This window comes from Sarcophilus harrisii, chromosome 3, assembly GCF_902635505.1.
Source record: "Sarcophilus harrisii chromosome 3, mSarHar1.11, whole genome shotgun sequence".
In the NCBI taxonomy this organism is placed as follows: Eukaryota; Metazoa; Chordata; class Mammalia; order Dasyuromorphia; family Dasyuridae; genus Sarcophilus; species Sarcophilus harrisii.
Window position 1 is genome coordinate 46258724 of NC_045428.1, and position 26926 is coordinate 46285649.

The 26926-nt window shown below is 33.4% G+C and overlaps 1 protein-coding gene across 4 annotated transcripts in view; it reads left to right on the forward strand.

Moving 5' to 3' along the window:
* LOC111720078 (phospholipid scramblase 4-like) overlaps nt 1–26926 on the forward strand; it is a 55824-nt gene that overhangs the window by 7537 nt on the left and 21361 nt on the right. For all 4 annotated transcript variants that reach the window (XM_031957803.1, XM_031957806.1, XM_031957804.1 and 1 more), the window contains exons 2-3: nt 25338–25365; nt 26516–26611. In XM_031957803.1, the coding sequence (XP_031813663.1) occupies nt 25359–25365; nt 26516–26611 (103 nt within the window). In that variant the 5' untranslated portion in view covers nt 25338–25358. The remainder of the gene's footprint in view (nt 1–25337; nt 25366–26515; nt 26612–26926) is intronic.

Genomic DNA, 26926 nt, shown 5'->3' on the forward strand with positions numbered 1-26926 from the left:
CTTGGGGATTATAATGATCTTCCTGACTCTGTACCTCCATAACATCTGACTTTAGCAAGTCTATTTAACATATCTATAAATGCCTGTTGACCCCACTTTTTAAGTAGGGTTTTTAAGTTTAAGAGTGACCTCATAAGGAGCCATATTAATATTTTAGCATTGAGTCTCTAAATTCTATTCTTGGTTCTTCAGAGAAAAAGTAGTGAGCATTAAGGTTGGCTTAACAGTGACTACTAGCTTTTTTTTTTTTGTCCCATATCTTAAGTATTCATTAATTGGCTCTCATCACTGGCAACAATTTTTTACCTGCTTGAATGTGCTTTATTTGTAATAGATACTTGTTACTGGATTCTTGTATTCTGCTTAGCTCTTGGCAAACGGTAGTCATTTCCTTCCCTTTGGACTGAGCTCCCAACTTTTGATTTTGTTCCAGATTCACATCCATGCATGACATTTCCAGAATAACACGATTCCTGGTTATAATGCAGGATTTAAATACTTGGGTCTTTATGAAACTTTATGGATTTATTTATTTATTTATCACCCTTCCCCCTATCCCCTTAGTGGTTCTTACTGCCTGAATTCTAATTAGGCCAGGTGGACGGAAAAGGTTATAGTCCTCCTTATCCAGTTCCTAAAACTTCTCAGCATCATTACTTTCTATTTCCTTTTCCTTTCTGGTCACAGAAATATTTCTGTTTCTCACTAAAACTGTTGTTTATCCTTTGTTGTTAAAGACACCAAGAACGTGCTGCCATGACTTGGAAGTGAATTGGACTTAAGTGAGGGAGGATTGTGCATAGTTACCTGCCTCACTTTCTCCTCCAGAGCCATCTGGGTCCAGGAGCAAGATATAGATCAACAACTAGAGATAGCTATAATTCAATGAGAGACTTTAGTTTTTTTCCTCCTTTTAAAAAAATAATAGCTTTTTATTTTCAAAATATATGCAAGAGTTTTCAATATTCACCCTTGAAAAATCTTGTTTTCCAAATTTTTCTCCCTCTCTTCTTCCACCCCTTTTCCTAGACAGTAAATGATCCAATATATTGTAGAAATGTCGAATTCTTTTATACATATTTCCACATTTATCATGTTGCAAAACTCAGATCAAAAGGGGGGAAAATCAGAAAAAACAAAAAGCAAACAACAGAAATGATGAAAATGCTATGTTGTGAGCCACGCTTAGTCCCCACAGCCTTCTCTGGGTGCAGATGACTTTCTCCAACTCAATTATATTGGAATTGATCTGAATCACCTCACTGCTGAAAACAGCCATGTCCATCACAGCTGATCATTCACAATCTTGTCATTGCTCTATACAATGAGACCTTCGCATTTTTAAATCTTTCTCAGGTTTCAGTTTGACTGAAGCAACCCCATTCGCTGATTAAGGTTAGGTTAGAAATAAGGAAAAAAATGGCCTCTTTTACTTAGTTTTAAAAAAAAGTCATTATGAGCCTTCAGGGCCCAATCAATGACTAAGTGAGGCTTAGACTGGGACCTCTTGATGGCAATGAATGAGAGCCAGTGTAATTTGGGTTTAAAGAGTGATCCTTAAGAAAGAAATTTATTTCATAAATTCCAAGATTTTTTTTGAGGTTTCAGAGACCAAAATTTACATTCCTCTGAACTCCTGCAAGTAAGGATATGATACCCCATGTGAACAGACAGAGAGAAAAGAGTGAAGAAGGGAAGAAAAGGAAAGGTAGAACAGGTCGGGGAACTGCATTGTCCAACTGGAACTGGTCAGCTGGGTCCCCTGTGGGGCAGCTCCTCCCATTCACAGGTTGTTGTTTCCTCTTTGTTCTTCAAGAAGACATCAGGAAGGTGATATCATGATTGCAAATAAATTGCAAAGTGAATCACTAAAGCTAATCTCTACTTGAAACATTGTTCCCATCCCCTTTCTTACTTTGTGGAGTCTTACTCTAGCACTCATGTTTGGTCTTGTCTGTCTGTCTGTCTCTCTTTGCCTTTGTTTCTGTTTTTCTATATGTCTCTTCCTCCCTTCCTTTCATTCCTCCCTTCCTCCCTCCCTTTCATTTCTCCCTTCCTCTTCTCTTTTTTCTGTCTGTCTCTGTGTTTCTCCTTCCTCTCCTTCCCTTCCCCAAAGATACCCAAATCTATGTGATTTTTGTCCCATTTCTCTAACCATTTCTCTTTGATATCCTTTACTGGATCTTAATATTCTTCAAGACTTTATACTGTAGATGTAGACCAAGATCTGTTTTTGGAGCTCCTTTCTTCTTTATTTTTTTTCTCTACTCTCTCCTTATGGGATCTCTTGCATTTCAGATATCAATTTTATGCAGTTGACTTCCCAGGTATTATCTCAGCGCTGGTGTCTTTTTTGAGTTTTTGATTTGGGTGTCCATCTCCCTTCAGGACATTTGTACTTATGTATCTCACTTGTACTTCATGCTCAGCATGTTCATAACTGACTTTATTAGCTTTCTTAACTTCCCTCTCCTCCCATAAATCTTCGGGAGCTGGAAGGGACCCTCAAAAGCCATATTTTCCAATCTATACCTAAATCAGAATCTCAGTGATACCATCCCTTAATAAGGAAGTATCAAACCTGTGTTTGAAGACTTCCAGTGAGGGGACCCCACTACCTATCACCCATTGAACTTTTAGATAGTGCTAAATATTTCAAGATTTTATTTACATTAGCTCTAAATTTGCCATTTTATAGCTTTCACCCATTGCTCCTATTTTCCACTGAGACATAATAGAACAAGTCTAATCTTTTTCTAGTTAAAAGGCCTTCTAATACCAAAAAACCCCAGCAATTACTTGCTCTTTCCTAACCTCATATCACCCTATGGATTTTCTTCTCCATGCTAAACATTCTGCATTCCTCCAACTTGTCTTTGTTTAGAATGTTCTTTAATCACTTCATGCTGCCAGTTATTATTTCCTAGATAGATTGTAGCTTATCTATGTCTTTCCTGAAATGTGGACCCCAAAATTTAGCTGTTCTGACAAAGACAACATAGTGTAGAATTGATGTAAACTCTCTCCTAAATCTATTTACCACTTCTGGTGCCTATAAACACTTAAGAATCATTATATACCTCCTCCTGAACACTATTTTTTTTTTAAATTAAAGACTAAGGGAGGGGGCGGAGCCAAGATGGCGGAGAAGGCACACACGACTTTCTAAGCTCCTCTCATTCCCCTCATAACCAACTATTATCCAGCCTCAGAAATAGCTCCTCACTGCTTAAATTCATGAAGATCAGAAGCATACAACTTACCTGCTGAAGTCAATCTGGAAGATCGCCAGGAAAGGTTTGTCCTGAGGGGCCAGAAACAGACCAGCACAGGCAGGGAGAGGCTAGCGTCCTGAGCAGACCAGGGGCGGGGGTGATCTCTGTGGCTAGAGAAGTTATAGAGACCACTCTGCTATAGGCTAACTGCTCTGCCTTGATTACAAAGCAGTAAACTGGCAGAGAAATTAAAGCCTAAAACAGAGGGTACTCTAAAAAAACTCCAGAACCTAACACTGGCTGTAGCTACTCAAACCCTGAAGTGACTCAGGAGACTGAAACAAAGCCCTGCAGCTACATCCTGCAGTTCGGGGCTTTTGTAGGGGCAGTTACAAACCTACACAGCCTGGGCAGCCTCTAATCAGCACAGTGGGGGGCTCAGCATGGGGCAATATAACTTCCCCAACAGGACTATGCTTCCCAGAGCAGAGACACTTCCGGTCCCTGAAAATCCATTCACTGCTCAACTGCTAAAACCCACAGCCCCAGGGCGGGATTTGGCTTAGGCTAGTGAAAATCTCACTGCTCAGCGTCTAGCCCCAGGGCAGTCGTTATCTCACACAGCAGGGGTTCTTTGCAGGGCACTTTCCCAGCTCTGCCCTGCAGGCCTGAGTTACTTCCAGGTGGGGAACTCTTTCCAAGAGCACTCCAGTACCTCGCTGCTTTTTGCAGCTGGCTAGCAGGACAGCTACTTGTCCATACATTGCTCACCGCTATGCAGAGGAAGCTGGTAACCTCCTGGCCCTGAAGGCAGACCCTACATGCTTTAACAAAATGAGTAAGAAAATCAAAAGGACAATTGATAGTTTCTACTCAGAAAGAGAACAGCTTTTCAACCCTGAAGAGACAAATATCAGACAGTCTCCAGACAATTGGTGGTCTCCAATACAAAAGGCTCTCCTAGAAGAGATTATTAAAAACCTTAAAAGAGAACTAGAAGAAAAATGGGGAAAGGAAAGAGTAGCTATGCAAGAGAATACAGAAAAGACATATAACTCACTAAAAGAAAAATTTGACAAAGTGGAAAAAGAAAACAACTTCCTGAAATGTGAACTGGAAAAGGTAAAAAACTCCCAAGAAGTGCAGGGAAACAGAATTTGTGAATTGGAGAAAGAAAATAACTCACTAAAAAAAAAAAAAATTAGTGAAATGGAAAAAAATTCCATAGAGCAAAATGACTCATTTAAAAACTCAATCGGACATATACAAAAAGAAGTAAAAAAAGCTAATGAAGAAAATAACACGCTAAAAATCAGAACTGAACAAATAGAAATGACTGACTCATTGAGACAGGAAGAATCAGTCAATCAAAACCAAAAAAATGAAAGATTGGAAAAAAATGTCAAATATTTACTTGAAAAAGCAACGGACCTGGAAAATAGATCAAGGAGAGAAAACCTAAGGATCATCGGACTACCCGAAAAATATGATGAAAAAAATAGCCTAGATACTATTTTACAGGAAATTATTAAAGAGAACTGCCCAGAAGTAATAGAACCGGAAGGTAAAATAGACGTGGAAAGAATCCATCGAACACCTTCTGAAAAAGACCCTAAAATAAAGACTCCGAGGAATATTGTGGCCAAACTTCAGAATTTTCAGATTAAAGAAAAAAATTCTACAAGCATCCAGGAAGAAACAGTTCAAATACCAAGGTGCCACAATAAGGGTTACACAAGATCTGGCTGCCTCAACATTAAAGGATCGAAGGGCCTGGAATTTGATATTCCGAAAGGCAAAAGAACGTGGAATGCAGCCAAGAATAAACTACCCAGCTAAGCTGAGCATTTTTTCCCATGGAAGAAGATGGACATTTAATGAAACGGAGCAATTGCATTTGTTTCTGAAGAAAAAACCAGAACTAAACAAAAAATTTGATCTCCAAGAATAGAACTCAAGAGATGCAGAAAAGGTAAAAATAACTCTTGAGAATTGTATTTCTGTTGTGGATATACAAAAAGAATACATGTATAATTTGATTGTACTGATATAACATAAAAAAGGGAAGTAGATATGGAAAAGGGATGATGGCAGAATAAGGTGGGAAGGAGGGATAAAAAGAGGGAAACCACATCCCACAAAGAGGCTAAGGAAACTTATCATATCTGAGGGAATTTAGAGAGGGGGAGGAACATTGTGTGAATCTTACTCTCATCAGAGTTGGCTCAAAGAAAAAATAATTGACATTTGTTTTAGAGAAAATTCTCTCTCGCCTCATTAAAAACGGGGGAGAGGAAAAGGGAAAAGAAAAAGAGTAATAAGGGAAGGAAGGGGGAAAGACTCAAAGGGGGGGAGGGAGGGATTATAAAGAGGATAAGTATCGTGATACAAGAGGGGTACATAAGTTTAAAAGGGGGAAAGAGGGTTGGGGGAGGCAAGAATAAGTAAAGCACAATCTGGGGTTATTAGGATGGCAGGAAATACAGATTTAGTAATTCTAACCATAAATGTGAATGGGATGAACTCCCCCATAAAGAGGAGGCAGATAGCAGACTGGATCAAAAGTCAGAACCCTACAATATGTTGTTTACAAGAAACACATTTAAAGCAGGGGGATACATATAGAGTAAAGGTAAAAGGCTGGAGCAAAATCTATTATGCTTCAGGTGAAGTCAAAAAAGCAGGGGTAGCCATCCTTATCTCAGATCAAGCAAAAGTAAAAATTGATCTAATTAAAAGAGATAAGGAAGGAAACTACATCCTGCTAAAGGGTAGCATAAACAACGAAGCAATATCAATATTAAACATATATGCACCAAGTGGTATGGCACTCAACTTCCTAAAGGAGAAGTTAAGAGAGTTGCAAGAAGAAATAGACAACAAAACTGTAATAGTAGGAGATCTCAACCTTGCACTCTCAGAATTAGACAAATCAAACCACAAAACAAATAAGAAAGAAATTAAAGAAGTAAATAGAATATTAGAAAAATTAGGTATGTTGGATCTTTGGAGAAAATTGAATGGAGATAGAAGGGAATATACTTTCTTCTCAGCAGTTCATGGAACCTATTCAAAAATTGACCATATATTAGGACATAAAGACCTCAAAATTAAATGCAAGAAAGCAGAAATAGTAAATGCTTTCTTTTCAGATCATGATGCAATAAAAACTACATTCAACAAAAAGTTAGGGGGAAATAGACCAAAAAGTAATTGGAAACTAAACAATCTCATCTTAAAGAATGATTGGGTGAAGCAGCAAATTATAGATACAATTAATAATTTCACTCAAGATAATGACAATGATGAGACATCATACCAAAATTTGTGGGATGCAGCCAAAGCGGTAATAAGAGGGAATTTTATATCCTTAGAGGCTTACTTGAATAAAACAGAGAAAGAAAAGATTAATGAATTGGGCTTGCAACTAAAAAAACTAAAAAAAGACCAAATTAAAAACCCCCAATCAAATACTAAATTGGAAATTCTAAAATTAAAAGGAGAAATTAAAAATATTGAAAGTAAAAAAACTATTGAACTAATTAATAAAACTAAGAGTTGGTTCTATGAAAAAGCCAATAAAATAGATAAGCCTTTGGTAAATCTGATTAGAAAAAGGAGGGAGGAAAATGAAATTAGTAGTCTTAAAAATGAAAAGGGAGAACTTTCCACCAATGAAGAGGAAATTAGAGAAATAATAAGGAGTTATTTTGCTCAACTTTATGCCAATAAATTTGATAACCTAAGTGAAATGGATGACTACCTCCAAAAATATAGACTTCCCAGACTAACAGAGGAGGAAGTAAATTGCTTGAATAGTCCCATTTCAGAAAAAGAAATAGAACAGGCAATTAAACAACTCCCTAAGAAAAAATCCCCAGGACCAGATGGATTTACATGTGAATTTTACCAAACATTTAAAGAACAATTGGCCCCAATGCTATATAAATTATTTGATAAAATAGGGAATGAAGGAGTCCTACCAAATTCCTTCTATGACACAGACATGGTACTGATACCTAAACCAGGTAGGCTGAAAACAGAGAAAGAAAATTATAGACCAATCTCCCTAATGAATATTGATGCTAAAATCTTAAATAAGATATTAGCAAAAAGACTACAGAAAATCATCTCCAAGATAATACACTATGATCAAGTAGGATTTATACCAGGAATGCAGGGCTGGTTCAATATTAGGAAAACTATCAATATAATTGGCCATGTTAATAACCAAATTAACAAAAACCATATGATCATCTCAATAGATGCAGAAAAAGCATTTGATAAAATCCAACATCCATTCCTATTAAAAACACTTGAGAGTATAGGAATAAATGGACTTTTCCTTAAAATAATCAGCAGCATCTATTTAAAACCATCAGTAAGCATCATATGTAATGGAGACAAACTGCAACCATTCCCAATAAGATCTGGAGTGAAACAAGGTTGCCCACTATCACCGTTACTATTTAATATTGTATTAGAAACGCTAGCTATAGCAATAAGAGCTGAGAAAGAGATTAAAGGAATAAGAATAGGCAATGAGGAAGCCAAATTATCACTCTTTGCCTGATATGATGCTATACTTGGAGAACCCCAGAGATTCTACTAAAAAGTTATTAGAAATAATCCACAATTTTAGCAAAGTTGCTGGTTATAAAATAAACCCACATAAGTCATCAGCATTCTTATATATCACTAACAAAATCCAACAGTCAGAGTTACAAAGAGAAATCCCATTTAAAGTAACTACTGATAGTATAAAATATTTAGGAATCTATCTGCCAAGGGAAAATCAGAAACTTTATGAGAAAAACTACAAAACACTTTCCACACAAATTAAGTCTGATCTAACTAACTGGAAAAATATTAAATGCTCTTGGATAGAGCGAGCAAATATAATAAAGATGACAATACTACCTAAACTAATCTATTTATTTAGCGCTATACCAATCAGACTTCCCAAAAACTATTTTGATGACCTAGAAAAAATAACAACAAAGTTCATATGGAAAAACAAAAGGTCAAGAGAAAATTAAAGACTAAGGAAGCATAAGCTTTTTTTTTTTTTTTAGCAGTTGAATTATATTGAGTCCACTAACTGTTTCTGGCTTTGGTTTGTCTCTCTCATTCAAAATTTGAGAAGGTGGTTTTACTTTTATTTTTTTTTTTTATCTAACCACTGATTTTGGCATTTATGGCTATCAAGTTTTGTCTTCTTGATTTATTCCATCAGTCCATCATTCTAGCCTCAGAAGATGTTTTTGAATTTAAATTCTCATCAAATGGCTTTTGTGTTATGTAGCAATCCCTATTAAATTTGTCATTTACAAATTTAATAAACATGAGGTATGGTTGTGTCATGTTGAGCTATTAGTGCACTAAGACAAAAACCAATTACTCCCTCTCTGTCTGCTGCTGCCTTGTCTCATAAATTTTCTCTATCCAAGTATAAAGTTATTATTTAATGGTATCTAAAAATGGAAGAAAAAAAAACAAGACCCTTTCTCTGATATCCCCTAGAATAAACAAGGGAATTCTTCCCTGGGTTAGTTTTTTATCTCTTAAGCTCAAACTATAAACAAAAATAAAAAATTAATAGCCATGTAACTTTTTAACCTTATTATATACTAAATATATACAAGCAAACAATCAAACAGGATGTTAAATATAATGAGATTTATATACAGAGGCACTCTGCACTCTATGAAAGCAAAAGAAATAAAAGCTGGTGACTGGAATTCATAACAATGGCTATTCATCTCCATTTTATTCCTTTGCCACATATCCAATTTTTTAATCTTCTTCCTTTCTGATTCAAACCTCATCTTCCTTCAAATCTGAGAGAATGACTCTTTCTTTATGTCACTCAAACCCTCCAAAACAAATGCTCCTCAGAATGTCTATTAATGGACTAGTCTGGTAGAGTCTCTTACTTGTTTATCATCATACAAGGAAACCAATTATTTTGAAATATAATTATAAAAAAAAGGTCAATGGCCTTAGGTTAAACATCACTGGTTGAGCCCAAGGATTCTCTATCTACTAAAAAGTCCTACAAAGTCTTTGTGATTGTAAAGGATTTGGGATTAGAGTTAACAGTATCCAAACTCTATAATCCTTGGTTTTGGTAACCAACTTGAAGACCTTCTTGAAAACTGATATTAAACCATTAATGACTACTCTTTGAATCAAGGAAGTGAACATTTTTCCATCTCTATCACAAGAATGGCATGAAAATTTTTTCAAAGGCTTTGCTACATTTGAGTCAATTATATGTATGGCATTCCTCTGATCTCTCAGTTTAATAACTCTATCAAGAAAGTAAAGAAAGAGTAAATAAAGTTAGTTTGGCAGGCCTTATTAATGATTTTTAGAAAATTATTGTTTGTCCATCTCCAGAGAGAGTACTGATGGACTCTGAGTGCAAATCGAAATATGATTTTCTCACACTTTGTTTTTTGTTTTGAAATATGGCTAATATGGAAATGTTTTACATGACCTCATATTCATAATTAATATGTTGCTTGTCTTCTCAATGTTTGGAGGAGGGAATGGGAAGGAGGGAGAGGATCTGGAATTCAAAATTAAAAAAAGAAAAATGTCAAAAACAGGTAAATAGTATTTTTAAGTTAAAAAATAAATACTCTGCTTCTAATAGATTTGATATTAGCTGTATAAATATGAAATAAAATTATGCAATTTTGCATTAAAAGTTTCTTTTCTATTACCTGAGTGAGAAAATCCAACATATTTAGGGAACTTGAGGCTTACTGAACTTTAGACCACTTAGTCCAATTTTCTTATTTTATATTAGAGATTCATCTAAGGACCTCTGATCAATAAATTCACCAAGCCATTTGATAAAATTATGTGGGACAAAGGATTTTATTTTTTCAGATTTTGCACTAGTCAGATCTTGTGTAGCTCATCTGCACTTTGTAAGAAGATCCTATATTTTTCTTCTTTGTCTAAATTCACAGGGAAAGGCATCTAAAGCTGTTGTCTTCATTTCCTCTTTTCTCACTAGATTCGAAACCCTCTGCAATCTGTTTCTGACCTTACCACTCAACTGATAACAATTGTTTCCAAAGGTCTCTTACTTGACAAATCTAATGACCCTTTCTGAGTATTCATCTTTCTTGATCTTTCACATTTTGACACAATTTGACATTTGATCACTCTATTTTTTTTTCTGAATCATCTTCTAGGTCAGGGCCACTACAGTAAAATTCTAGCCAACCTGCCCATATTGTGATTTTATATTTTTCTGAAGATGAAATAAATTCATACACTTTAGTTCAATAAGATGTTCCTCCTTTTTCACAAATATTTTGGGAAAAACTGCCATTCATTTCAATGTGTTAGTTAGTGCTTTCCTTTAAAATGGAAGTTTTAAGAAATTTGCCACAGTAGGTAATTTCAGTCATTCATACTTCAGTATGAATTATTCAGTTTTCTTCTTCTGAGAACTTCAAAACCACTGAAGGGTTGGGATATTTTATGGAAATCTTATAGAGTGGAAAAGGGGAGATATAGTCAAATATTTGAGCAAGACAATAGACAACCAAAAATAGAAAAAAAAATACTAAGTACCCGGTGATAAGATGCTAGGGGCTTCAGTGAAAGAACTCTGGGAGATGACTAAAAACCATTACATTGAATTCCCAATCCCTATATTTTTGCTCACCTGCATTTTTGATTTCCTTCACAGGCTAATTGTACAATATTTCAGAGTCCGATTCTTTTTGTACAGCAAAATAACGGTTTGGTCATGTATACTTATTGTGTATCTAATTTATATTTTAATATATTTAACATCTATTGGTCATCCTGCCATCTGGGGGTGGGGTGAGGGGAAGGAGGGGGAAAAATTGGAACAAGAGGTTTGGCAAATGTCAATGCTGTAAAGTTACTCATACATATAACCTGTAAATAAAAGGCTATTAAAAATTTAAAAACAAATGCTAGGGGCTTGAAGGGAATTAAATACAAGCTGCATCTACTTTACAGTATTTTTACAAGTGGAGTCATGAATGCAATTTTTTCTCTTCTAAGCATGCAGAGATTATGGGCTGGTTATGTTCCACAAGCCCATGGTGTCCATCTGACACCTGCAGTTGTTATTTGTATAACCACTATTAAATGGTTATTTCCTTTGAGGGATTTAAAGTCTTTTGCTCAAAAGAATCCTCTTTTTCTGTTTTGCCACACCCAAGGTAGCTTTATTTTGAACTAAAATGTTCCTCTTTAGGGTAAATAATAATCTTTCCAAAAAGATTTAAACTGGAGACCTCTGACTGGAAGCCAAAGGATGAAACATAAGACTTCAGCTCTACTTTGCACACTTGTGATTCTATAAATAAACTGATACACCCAAAGACATCTACATAAATAAATTCTATGCTAGTTTAATTTAGTTTAATTCAGGAGATTAAACATGGTACCAATATAATGTCCTCAAAAAAGACAAAACTTTTCAATGAAATGTATGAAGACATGAAAAATATTCCATTGTAAAAAGAGATTTCAAATGAACTACTTGCCAAACATCCAAATATTCACAAATAAAGGAAACATGAAAAATTTACAGATTTTTTCTTCACATATCTTTATGGATGGAAGAAGATAAGACTTTCATTTATATTTCTATTTGAAATAATTTTAACTGTATAGTCACTGTATAGTCAAGTCCTGGATTATCTGACTCTATCATCATAGATAAACCAAAAACTGACCATATTATCCACCTCTATTAACACAGATAAACCAGAAGTTGACCATATTATTTGCTTCTATCATCACAGATGAAACAGAAGTTAACCATTCACTTAAAATGAGTGGGAAATTGGAATAAAAATCATCTTAATCATGTATGTATGTGTGTATGTATATATGTGAATATATGTGTGGATACATATTTTACTGAATTAGCATTCGTTTTTATTAGGAAGTTCTTTATATAGAGATGAAATCTGTCTACCTCAAATTTCAACCTGTTGCTCTCATATCTGTCCTCTAGGGCCAAGTGGAACAAAAATTTCATCAATTTACCAAAGGGGAATTATGTTTGAAGAGAGAAAATAAGTCCTTTCCTAATTCCCTCAGCAATTAGTAACACTCCCATCACTTTGTCTCTTATTTATCTTCTCTCTCTCTCTCTCTCTCTCTCTCTCTATGTATATATATATACATAGTATGTATGTATATACATGTATGTATATATACAGATATATGTACACATAGCTACCTAGGTAGCTATGTGTACATATATCTGTATATTTATGAATATATATGTAAACATGAAAAGTATAAAGAAGACATGTATGTGCATATTTACCTATCTATATATAATCATTCTGATTACACTATTGGTCATACTTCCACTAGTCAATGTGGAGCTATAATCCCAAGAATATAACATTTTACCCCCAATTATATTTCCTAGTACAGGTGAGAGACCTCATCATAACATTCTTAATATACAGCAAATTTCCCAAACTTTTATCTCTTCATGCTAGACTATAACTAGGCAATGACTTTTTTTGTCCAGTAATCACCAAACATCTCTGGGGTTCAGAGCCTCCCTGTTTTAAGACTCATAATCTTTACTGTAAATGTATTGATAAGAAAAAGTTTCTGAAACAAATTCATTTTCTTTTGTTAGTTCGGATACTTTCCTGATATCTTCATATGAAAAGGAGTTACTTGAAGTCTTACATGTTTTACAAAACTGCAAAAATGATGCACTTAAATCTGAAAGAATGCCTTCTGCTTTATAAGAAATTATTATATATGAAGAAATTAGATCTATTGACTGTATAAAAATCATATTTACCTCTTAGTTATCTCCGACCATCCCATAGTCATTCATCTAATAAGATATCTGGAAAGTTTGAAGTAATTTGGATATTTGTTTAAAAAGAATTAAAGAAGGTGAATCTGCTCTTAATACTGCCATATTCCTAATGAGAAAAATTCATTGGGAAATGGTGGGTGATAGGGGAGGGATATAAGGAGTCATTTCTTTTGGTCATTATGATTTTTCAAGTTTGATTAATATGACTATCGCAATAACTCTCATTTACATAAAAACTATTTTCTCCTTATTACCTTTAAAGTAAATTAGTTAAAACTGGCAGTTTTCATAGCAATAGTTTCTCTTCTTTGCCTATGGAAGTAGTTGTTTTGATAATGTTTAAATTTTTTTTTTAATTTTTGTTCAGCTATCACTTAACTAAATTAATAAAAAAATCCAGAATGCCCAAGAAAAAGATTAATGGATCCAAAATGTACTAAGGACAGTTAAGCATTAGTCTTTTTTTTTTTTTTTTAAATCTAATACTTTCTAATTAGATCATCTTTCATATTATTATGAATGACGCAATTGAATGGTTCTATTTGTAATGAAAATAGATCAGATTCAGCGTTATTGGGCCAAGTATGACTTTTATTTTCTCCTTTGAATTCTAATTTATAAATGCATATTGACTGTAATAGTCTGCTACTGAGAAGGTTATTCATCCATCTTGCACAATGCTTTGCACATAGCAAGTGTTTAATAAGTGCTTTGTTGTTCATCTATTCATCCAAAGTGTTTATTGAAGATCTACTATATAAAGAATACTTTTATGACACTTTGAAATGACATAAAAATAGGTAATTCTATTTAAAGAAATATATGGACAGACAGCTTCAATTTTTTTAAAAAAATAAGCTAAAAATAAGTATTACTAATAACCCATCTCATTCCAAGAAATTAATTTTGCCTTATATTATCTCCATTGTGTCATAATGGAATTTTTTGCACTAAGTCAAAAATAATCTCGATATTAATAGTACTGAAAAGAGACACAAAAATCATTATTATTATTATTATTTCTATAATCTCTTGCTTTTACTCAGTGATTTGCCATTTACTCATTTATAAATTGGTTGAGATTAGGGACAATGCTATTTTTATATTATTAATAATGCCTGACAGAGAATCTTATACATAATGCAGAAATTATTTCAAAATTTCATACTATGATACTGTTTATTCACAAAATAAATAAATGATCCACATTTTGGGAAACATGTAGATAATTTTCTTAGCTTATATTCATTCAAATAAAATTCGTATTTTATTAGTACTGTTATATCTTTTACAACAATTCAAATATATACTATATACACATATATACACACATTCACTCATATATATACATATGTATGTCTCTATATGTTTTTTATGTAAAACATAAAATGTTTTAATAATCATACCACATTCACTGTAATATAATCATAGAATTAGAAATGGAAAAGGCTTTCAAAATTTCACCAAATTCCTTCATTTTATATTTGAAGATAGAAGCACAGAAAATGTTAATTTGTCACACAGTAGTAAATTCCAGAGCCAGCATATGAAACAAGGTCTTTTAATTCTTAAGTCCAACACTCTTTGTATTATATACTATGCTGCTTCCCAGAGGTTAAGAGGTACCATGTGGCCCCCTAAATCTTTAAACCTTTATTTGGGCATGTTTAGGTATTGTCCAGTGACTATCCCTTCATTAACTCCTTTCTACTCTGGAGTGAGAAATACATATAATGCACAGAAGTATGGGAGACATAGTATTTTAGTAAAAAGGGAGAAGACTCGATAGATTTAAGAAGTAGTAGGACCCAAGTAACCTGAATCTTCCTTGACTCTCTTGTCTATAAGAAATGACATCAATTCTCATCCCAACTGCTGCAAGTTGTGTCTGGTGATAAATACCCACCCCTGCTTCTAAAAGGAGGTCTTTTTACTTTTTTCTTGGGCCCATCCTTCTACTTAGTAACCAAGTTCTCCTCTGAGATCAGTGGGAGTGAATGTTCCATGTTGATCTCATTTTTTATTGACTCTAATTTGAACTTTTTTTTTTTCTGGGAAAAGGGAGTGTACTTATGGGGAATTGGACTAAAAAATATCCAATGAGTTTGGCTACTGCTTCATGCCCCATGATGTCCCTCCCTTTAGAATCTTTCATATCATCACTCCCTCGTGGGGGTACATTTCGGGTTCTGGAAAATTCTGTTTTTTACAAGTTCTTAACTTGTAGTTCTTGAATTTAAAAAAATATTTTGATAACCTATAATTTCAGTATAATTACCTTCCATTATAATTCTGTGTATTTTATTTAATGTTTTAAAGATCCTTATTCTGATAAGGATACATAAATTTCAGCAGACTTTCAAAGGACTCCATCTCACAAAAAAAAGTAGATGCTTACTGTATGCTTGTTGAATTGAAGTATAGATTAATTTTTTTTCTGGCTTTTCTATTTACTGTTTCTACCTTTAAAATGTAGCTTTTTACATAATACTTTGAAGATGAAGCATATTCATAGAAGTATTTGAAATCCTTAATTTATACATATTCTTCTCTTCAGTTTTATATTAGTATCAATTCCAATAATATTATTTTAAATATTTGACTTTTAAAATTAAAATGTTAGTAATAGATCCATTTTGAAAGACTTTTTGGTTATTTTCTTTTTCATTTTCAAAAAAATGTTGGATTTTTATCCTCAATAATATTTTTTGCCTAGAATGCTTTATTTACATTTCAGGATTTCAGAGTAATTGAGGAACAAGAAATTCATTCACATATGAAATCTTTACACATAACAGGAAACCCAGGGACAAAGGATCTCAGAGTTGAAAGGAAACTCAGAAACTATGTATTTCAGTTCTTAACTGTTTCAAATTATTTTCCACAACATCAATTCAATTGGACAAAAACTTTTAGACATTTTTCTAAGCGCTAAGAAATGAGAGGACAAAGAGAAAAACTGTCTCTGCCCTTAAGAAGTTTCCATTCAGGGGTCCTCAAACTAAGGCCAGCTGCAGCTGAGGATGATTATCCCCCTCACCCAGGGCTATGAAGTTCTTTATTTAAAGGCCCACAAAACAAAGTTTTTGTTTTTACTATAGTCCGGCCCTCCAACAGTCTGAGGGACAGTGAACTGGCCCCCTATTTAAAAATTTGAGGACCTCTGCGTGATAATTCACACTTAACTTGAAGTTTTAGTAAGTGGGAATCCACAATCATGCTGCATTGGTTGAGTTAAAAGACCTAGTTTGAATCCAGGCCTAGATACTTAGAACTTGTATGACCTTGAGCAAGTCACTTATTTATGAAATAGTTTAGTTTAATAGAGTGCTCTATTTAGAGTCAGGAAAATCTAATTTCAAATTTCAGATAATTGCTAGTTGTATTGACCTTGAGCAGCTAATCTTGATCTTAGTTTCCTAATCTATTAAATGGGTATGAAATTAACACCTACATCATAGGGTTTCTGTGAAGTTTTTTTTAAAGAGATGACATATGCAAAGTTTATATAATTATTAGAGAATTAGGAGAATATCACATTTAATCACTCTGGGCTTCAGTTTCCTCTTCTGTAAAATGAGGTAGTTGGAAGGAACAAATATGACAGAAGAATGGGAGGAAGAAATGCATCTAGATTGTCACACAATTACTGCAGTAATGGTCTAGGAAAAACACAAAACTAAGTAGTGATTGGGAAATCAAAAGAGAAAAATCACAAATCTAACCTACAGGCAAGTGTGGGTAGCAGGGGCTGGTTCTTAGTAATAGAGCTCCTGATTAGGGCAGCATTGTTGAGAAACACAGCTTCCCTCCTCTTTACATTGCCAATAGAATAAAATAGGACCTTCCACAAGTCTGGGATGGTGGATTTCACCTCCAGATTCCTCAGTTACACCAGCAATACAATTTTGCCTAAGGCAACTCATTAAGGAGAAGAAGGGGGTGGGGTGGGGAGAACTATTATGAAGCTAGGGATGCCTAAGACACAACACCAGAAGAGGACTTCCTGAAAATTAGAAAGAAACCAGAAGTTAACTCCAAGACAGGAAGAAATATTAATTTTTTTTCCAAATTTTCCAAAATTTCCAAAAGTTTGAAAAAAATAGTAAAAAGTAAGGTGTTTTATATTCATTTTTTTAAAAGGTGTTTTATATATAAAAAAAAACTGCCATGGAAAACATCGAGGATAAATAATTTAAGATTCACTGGACTAAAGCCATGACCAATCTTCCATCCTGTGCATAGAACCTGGATGTCATATTTCAAGAAATTGTGAAGGAAATATGTCAAGATAGTTTTAAAACAAGAAGGCTGAATAAAATTAGAATCTATCTTAAAGAAATCTCAAAATGAAAATTCCAAGAAATCTCATAATCAGACTTCATATGTCAAATATCTACTGCGGAGACTTTTACATAGCAAATATTTTAATGTTTGTTGACTTGAGATTTAGTTTCAAATCCTGCTTCAAACACTAATTTTCTCTGGAATCTAAATAAATACCTTAAACTCTCTGGGTCTCAATTTATCCAGATGCAAAATGAAGATGTTGCCTGGTCTAGATGACCTTTCTACCTCCTTTGTGCCTGGAAGTGCTATATAAATGCCAGATGTTATTCTTCCTTTTACTATTATTGTGCATTAACTAATTAACTCAATACATGTCCTTTATGACTTCTCAAGTCATTTTTGACAGTGCATTGAATCCTACTTCATCTATTATGTCCTTTCCATTGTCTTCGGGATCATCTGAAATGTTGATTCTTCTGAGATTGAAGTTACCATATTCTCAGGCATATAACATCATCTAGAAAATAATGGTGATGAAATTTATTTGGGAATCAACACTAGCCCTATACAGTTTTTCAGCATGTTCCCTTTTTGCTTTATTTTGCTTCATAGATATCACATACCACCAGATTATTGCTGTTGAAATAGATCTTTTGTGTTAGGGAGTCATATAAGATTGTCAGAAATGTTGTGTAATTATCTAAAATCTATATCTAGTCTAATGTTTGATTCTAGGCTTTAGTTTCTCATCAGTTAATCAGTCAACAAACATTCATCAAATGCCTGCTGTATTCCAAGTTCTGTGATAGGTTCTGGGGATACAAATGAAATGAATGAAACAATCCTTTTGCTTAAGGAGTTTATATTTTCATCCAAGTTTTGTGCTTGCTTGAGCTAGATATACTAATGGATTATCTCAGTGGACTGCCCTTTCAAGTGTATGTCACACTATGGGCAATAGGCATTCTTCATTTATTTTACTCTTTATATATGTGTGTGTGTGTTATATAAAAATATTTATATATGATATATATATATATATTTATATATTATATATATATATATATATATGGCCCTATATTTGTTTTATATCTATCTATCTATAACTCTAGTTGGTCCAGTCTCTTCACAGTTACTGTGCATCATGATCAGAATCTATTCTGGCTTGAGCTAATGTTCTTTCTCCTCTATCACATTATATAATAATATCACTGAAAAGGACCTTTGCACCTTTTATAAACAAAAGTAAGCACTGAGTGTGGGAGTATAGATTTATAGTGGCAATTCTTAATTTAAGGTCCATTAATCCCTAAGAGGATTTAGTATTGACATCTTATTTAAGCTTAGAAATTTTGTTCTGGGTTGCTGAAATAAAATCTGTAGGTTGGGAAACTAAAATCACTCCAGGTTTTAGTTGTTCAGTAGTAGCTAAAACTGTGCTAAAAGTCACCAGTAAAATGATCCTATCTTTCCAGTGAATTGGCTAGTGTTCATTTCCCCTGCCCTCTGACTTTTGATTTCATCCTCTTGATGAGTAAATACTCTTTACCAATTCAACAAAATATATAGTGCTTAAGAATCTTAATTGTCTTAGAAAGTTTCCTAGAATATTGTGATTACTCCATGGGTGTATAGCCAATTTGTGTTCAGAAATAGGACTTTCTGACCTCAAAGTCAATCTTGTATCTAGTAATTCTAAAAAAGCAAGCTACCAATATTGATTATAACTAAGTAGTTTTTTAATTTTTTATTATAACGATTAATTATTAATGGTTCTCTTTTATTGCCAAGAAGAATTCAGGATGAATTTTCCTTGCATCAACTGAAGTTAAAAGCATTACATAAAAATTGCTAATTAAGCACCTTTGTCCCTAAGGGACCTTCCTACTTTCCTCTTTACTTCCCTAGTTTCTTATCCTCTTCTACTGTTTTACAGGATGTGACTAATTAAAATGTTACATAACCCAGAGGAATTTTAGTATTATGTGTCTGGTTGAATTCAACTTAATTTTTTTTTTTTTGTCTTTGACAAAAGCTAGGTTTATTTAAGATCAAAGGTGACAGACAAAATGAAGAGATACAATAGACACCTGGAATGATAAATTTAAGAACAATAGGATTATCAAGGAAAGAAGTTTGGAAGAATCCACTGAGTTCAGGGTACACCATTGACTGGCAGACTAAATCCATAGAGAAATTTAGCACCCTCAAAGATTGTTAGTTATAATAATAAGACACCATGAGGCATGAGGGAGGGGTGAGGAGAAAGACACCATGAAGCAGAATGCTGTGGCAGGCTAATCCCAAAAGGGATTCAGCAAGGATGACTTGGGCCATAGACAGATCTAGAGAAGAAATTTAATTTCATGGATTTGACATAACTTGGATTTCTGATGAAACAGCAAGGTAGAGCTTTGAGGTTGAGAAGGGAACCCAAACAACTTAATCTTTTCTTGATGTTTTAAAGAATAGTTTAGGATTTCCCAATCATTTCCCAAAGAGAAACGTGACATTGAAGACAATTAGCTTTTCCCTTCATGCCTGACACACATGCAGTTTGAAAAGGAAGGGCCATCCCAATAATGAATGTAATTGAGTCACATGGATTTGTTCAACTTTGATATGATTATTTTTAGAGGAGAAGATACAGAAGTCTTCAGAAATAGGGAAATGTGAAAATGCTGAATCAATAATGAAGAGACAAAGGAAGAAAAGTGATAGTAGTTGGAGAAATGAATGGATGTTCCTTTTCACAACTCATAAATTTAGAAATGGAAGGGACACTTGAAGTCATTGAATCCAAGTCCCTCATTTTACAGATAAGGAAACGGAGGTCAAGGCCTTTTTGTTTTTCCCTTCTCCATCTCCCAACTAGTGAGGAGATAAATGAATATATAGAAAGCCATTGGGCTAAACTGGACTAGATCCTGGTACATACATTGATAAGTGCTTGATTGATTAATTTGAAAAATAATGTATAAAGATTTATATCAGTCTCTTTTTTTGAGGTTTTCAGATTTTTTTTATTACAGTAACTTTTTATTGACAGAATCCATGCCAGGGTAATTTTTTTTTTTACAACATTATCCCTTGCACTCACTTCTGTTCCGATTTTTCCCTCCCACCCTCCACTCCCTCCCCTAGATGGCAAGTAGTCCTATATATGTTGAATATGTCCTAGTATATCCTAGATACAATGTATATGTGCAGATCCAAACAGTTTTCTTGTTGCACAGGGAGAATTGGATTCAGAAGGTAGAAATAACCCGGGAAGAAAAACAAAAATGCAAACAGTTTACATTCATTTCCCAGTGTTTTTTCTTTGGGTGTAGCTGCTTCTGTCCATCATTGATCAATTGAAATTGAATTAGGTCTCTTTGTCAAAGAAATCCACTTCCATCAGATTACATCTTCATACAGTATCGTTGTTGACGTATATAATGATCTCTTGGTTCTGCTCATTTCACTTAGCATCAGTTCATGTAATTCTCTCCAAGCTTCTCTGTATTCATCTTGCTGGTCATTTCTTACAGAACAATAATATTCCATAACATTCATATACCACAATTTACCCAACCATTCTCCAATTGATGGGCATCCACTCAATTTCCAGCTTCTAGCCACTACAAACAGGACTGCTACAAACATTTTGGTACATACTGGTCCCTTTCCCTTCTTTAGTATCTCCTTGGGGTATAAACCCAGTAGAAACACTGCTAGATCAAAGGGTATGCACAGTTTGATAACTTTTTGGGCATAATTCCAGATTGCTCTCTAGAATGGTTGGATTCGTTCACAGCTCCACCAACAATGTATCAGTGTCCCAGTTTTCCCGCATCCCCTCCAACAATCATCATTATTTTTTCCTGTCATCTTAGCCAATCTGACAGGTGTGTAGTGGTATCTCAGAGTTGTCTTAATTTGCATTTCTCTGATTAATAATGATTTGGAACACTTTCATATGAGTGGTAATGATTTCAATTTCATCATCTGAAAATTGTCTGTTCATATCCTTTGACCATTTATCATTTGGAGAATGGCTTGGTTTCTTATAAATTAGAGTCAGTTCTCTATATATTTTGGAAATGAGGCCTTTATCAGAACCTTTAACTGTGAAGATGTTTTCCCAGTTTGTTATATCAGTCTTAATAGTTATGGATTCCCATCAACCTTCTCTTACATTTAGCATCTAAATATAAAATTATGAAATATGTCATATGTGCATAACATTTTGTAAGAAAAGAAATAATCCAGCAGGATCTCATGTGCTTACTATTAGCCATAAAACTTCATTAAATTTCTTTATTTTTCAAATTTTATTGGATATAAATATCATTTTAAATGAAATTACATTCCCAGAAAATGTTTAACATCATGTAATCATATTTAAACTTAATTTTAATGTTGTACTTTTAATAACAAAGGTTTTCAATATTCTACTTAACAGCAAACACAACTGTAAATCTGGTTCCATATCAATTTTATTTCTATGTTTTTTATTTAAAGGAAGAATCAAGTAAAAATGCTTGCTAACACAAATGCATGGGGGATGTTGTTGGAAATTTGTTCTGTGTGTGGGTTTTTGAAAAATTATCCAATTTGAATCCAATTGGATAGCCAATAAAATTATCCCAAAAATATTTACTCTTCTACTAATGACATGCATTATAATAAGTGATTAATATTATTTACATTTAATTGCACATTTTGCTTCACTTGTAAGAGACAGACAGATAAGTAGATAGGCAGACAGACAGACCTTTGTAAGAAAAAATAATCTCTTTAGATACACTTTCTTCCTTTGGAAAACTGGCACCCCAGATGCATTCTCATAGAAACTCTTAATTGAATAACTGACCAAAGTTGCTAATCAATTCATTTGAAAATCAACAAGATAGAAGAATGTGAACAAAAGGAAAGTAAATATAATTTGTAAAATAATCTTATTAATTAAAGCAGAGACAATGTAAATTTTGTTTCTGCGGAGTATTTGTGGTCATCCGTGATGGTTTAAATATGGTACAGAAGTCTTATGCCCAGCAAGCATGGTTTTCAAACAGCTCTTCATCAGCACTAGAAAATTTCTTAATTATCTTGATCACATGATTACACAATTAATGATGAAGGTATGATTTCCGAGTGACAAAAGGGATTAAGTTACCTTGATATAAAGAAGAAGAAGAAAATATGAATGCTCTTCTAGACTGCCCTCTTGAATTTATTTATGCTGAAATAAACTTTTAGGAGTTTGAGAACAAGCTGATTGATAGATTGAAAAGCTGCAAGAATATGTTGAGCTTAGTCAGAAGCAGTTCAAGTGTGATGTCATCACTATACATTGTGTGCATTATTGTACAAGTCCTGAAGTGCTTCAAAAACTAACTGCATCAATCATGCACATTTATTGTCACAAGGAAAAGTGTATTTGTAACAGAATTAAACAATTGTCAGTTATTTTAGGTGGCCATTAAAGAATTTTTATCATGAATTTCTTGGATCATTGTCATAAACCATCATGTGAAAACTGTTGTGCTAGACTCGCCACTCAGTTAATTGTTAACCCAGTAAAAACCCTTCACACCCCACACTCAACCTATAGATATTCTCATTGAAATGTTGAACTCTATATCATGCCCTTATACTGATCAATTCAGAGGTTTGTGGTGAGGGTGTAGAGGGGGTTGGGAGTAGAGGAATATGCTTACTGTATAAGAAAGCTTTGCCTTTTTAGTTGGAAAATCAGTGTGATTTTGTATTAAAAAACAAAAAAACTGTCCACATTGGAAACTTGAAACCTGATCCTAAATTCTACTGCTTCATTTAATAGTTTTTTTTTTTTTGATCCTGGATAAATTACTTATCTCTTTTCAGCACAATCAATTTCTTCATCTGTAAAATGGAGATATTAATAACTATCTCACAGGTTCATTGTCAGAGGGAAAATTGTAAATCTTAAAATGGCTGTCTATCAAAATAAGTATTGATTGTTATTAAAGAATTATGAAAAATGTGATTGATGAGAGATTTAGTTGTTGCATAATATCTGGCAAAAGACAGTATAGTGAAATGGATGCTGAATTTAAAATTCAAAGGAAGGTCTCTCTCTTAGAAACCCAGTTTTGTATCATCATAGATATTATCATATTACAGATATTATCATCATATTACAGATTATGGACATCCCATTTTGCAGATGAGGAAGCTGACTCTTGGAGGGAATAGTTGACTTGTGTTCTTAAATTCTCCAACCCAAGGTCATTATGAGGAAAGGAACTTATAAATATTGAGAGCATTATATATTATATTATATATTATATATATTAATCATTAGTTGTGATTTATTATTGGTTGGATTAGTTTCTGGATTTGTACCTATAATATCTGAAATATTCTAGAATATTCTTATGTCATTGCCTTAGATTTTATTGAAAATCACTGAATAACTGAATTGTCATCTATGTTTCACAAAGTATATCTTTCATACAAGTCATAAAATCTTAGATTAAACCTTGAAAGAACTTGATAGGTTAGGTAGTTCAACACTCTTATCTTACAGGGGAGGAAACTGAGGCCCACAGATGATCTCACTTGCATAAAATAATACATATTTAGTATCTGAGGTAGCATTTGAGCCAGGTTTTCTAATTCTAGTACTCTTCAATTTTCCCACTTGTCACTGTAATGCTATTTATGTCTATGTATGCATTCTCTCCCTCCCTCTCTCTCTCTGTGTCTCTCTCTCTGTCTCTGTCTTTCTGTCTCTGTCTCTCTCTGTCTCTCTCTCCATCTCTCTCTGTCTCTCTCTTTCCTTCCCTCCCTCTGTCCCTGTTGACATTCACATACATATATATATATATGTATGTATGTATTTATATATAAGTACACACATATGTATATGACATCTTGAAATCTTTGCCCTATGTTCCTATAGTAGTAATAATTTAATAAAAAATCGGATTGGATTAATTTACACTGGATCAGACTGGTCAAGATGACAGGTGAGAGTTAACTTGGTGTAGTGGATAGAGGAGCAGCTAGGGAGTTAGGAAAGCTTGGGTTCAATATCAGTTTCTGACATTATAGTAACTTTATGAATGTGTGATTATGAATCTTTAACTCTCACTTTCCCAAGCAATTCTATGTTACTATAAATTGTAGTAAAAGAGAAATTACTGGTCTGCATTATTGAAAGATATTTCCTCACCAGGAATTCTTAATAGCAATGAACTTACACTTGTGGGGAAAGCAATTAGATAAATAAAGGTGAATAGTTTTGCCAAAGTTAAAAGAGATATAATATTTATTTGAAGATTAATATAATTCTAATATATATGTGAACTAAGGTAATTCTAATATATGGGCTGATATTATGATAATATGAATATTAGTCCATATTATATAATCTAATGTGTAGGACTAATATAATTCTGATATATTCTTATATATTAATTTATAATATAAGAGCACATACATTTTGTATATTATATATACATACACACGCACGCACCCATATACATGTGTATGTTACTATCTTAATTCTAATGATCAGTAGTGACCTATGAGACCAGAATGTTTTTTGAGATACCTGGGGGTTCTCCTCACTAAAGCTAATTTAGAATTGAGTTGGATCACCTCATGATTGATTTAGACCTTTGTACTCCAGAAGGATGACAGCTACTGTAGAAATAGTCTTCATGATATTCAAAGATAATATTTCTACTTGGCTGCCTACTTGAAAAAATACAGTGTTTTTGATCTAGCCCAAATTACTCTAGGATCACATTCATGGGGTTATTCATTCATAAAATCCAGTATTCATAAAAGCATAGATTTGATGGCTGGGATTTTAATTGGTCATTCTGGGACTTCTTTTTGCAACAAAAAATCAAAAATTATGAATAATTTATTATATGGATTTTTAAGAAGTGTTTCTCAGGGCATTAAATAGAAATGTTTTGTTTTGTTTTTTTCAGAATTGTTTATAACTGCTAGAAATGCAAGGTGAGTCAATATATGCTCAAGTGCATGCTTACACTTTCAGATTTGAATCATGCTATTCTTAAATTTGTTTAATTGTTTTATTTTCTTACAAAAGAGGTTTCATGGATTATGTGTGATCTGGAAATGTGTATAATGTAAAAACAAAACATGAAAACTTAAAATGAATATATATATATATGCATTATATGCATATATACAAAACCATATTCACAGATATACACACATACAATTTAGAAGATTTTTGTGTTTCTACAGTAGAATTGGTGTTGTTCTGTTTTCACATTTCATTTTTATGATTCTTTGGCTTCTAGTCATTCTTTTGGGGTATCCCGGATGTTTCGCACATAGTAGACCTTTTAAAAAATCCTTGTTTTGTTGGATTAGATTGGATCAACACAGTCTGCAAACTTTCTTATCTAGATGGTTGGCCACTACATGATGATTTTTTTCCCTCTCAGTACCAGCACCCATTGGGATCCCAATCTGGATCATTGAATGAAAAATTACTATTAAAGTATTTGCCTCAATATGATAAGTGCTTTCAGAGATTTAGATTAGCAATTTTGATAACTGGAGTAATTTAGTTGAGAAAAATGGAAGAAAATCTTGGAAAGGAAGTTTTCCTTCCAGTATTTTCTTGTATTAATGAATTATTCTTGTTAATCAGGCTTCAATCTCCATTATTCCTGTTGCTGAAGGAGACTAAGTGTGGGCACTTTACATTTTGACACCCTAAGACAACATCCCAATTGCCCCATCTTATTATTTCAGAGTCTTATATATTTCTTTTATATTCATATACAGCATAACAAAATGATTGGCACTTGTCAGAAAATAATTTGTATCCAGGGCATAAATTCTTAGCTGATTGTAATAAATCATAAATGCATTTGCAGTATAAACAAGTTGTAGTTTTTGTCATGTTGATTAAATTCATAGAATTGCTCAATACTCTACCTTTTTTGCTCTTAACAGAATTTTAAAAATGTATCTATCTGAAGTGAGTAGTTTATGCGAGATTCTATCACATGGCACATTTCTTTGAGTTAAAAATTAGTAATATGCTTTATATAAACATTTTTTCTAGAATTTTACATATAAGAAGTTTCCAAATAACAATAACTTTTCCAACTGTGTCTTCTTTTCTTAGCCCCCACATCTCCTACTGCACCTATAGATGATACAGAAAAACCACCTAATCCAAGACCTGAAGATCCTCCTTCCTACTCTTCTCATTATCAACCAGGTTTGTTTAGTCTTCAGAAGGGTAATTTTTAAAAAATATTTTCCCCAATTACATGTAAAAACAATTTTAACATTCATTTTAAAAACTTTGAGTTCTGGATTCTTTCTCTTCCTCCTTCCCACCTCCTCTCACTGAGAATGCAAGCAATGTGATATAGGTTATACATGTGTAGTCATGCAACATATTTCCATAATAGTGATGTTGTGAAAGAAAACATAGACCAAAAATAAAAAAAACCTTCAAGAAAAATAAAGTTAAGAAAAAGTATTCTTCAATCTGCATTCAGATACCATCAGTTCTTTCTCTGAGTATGGA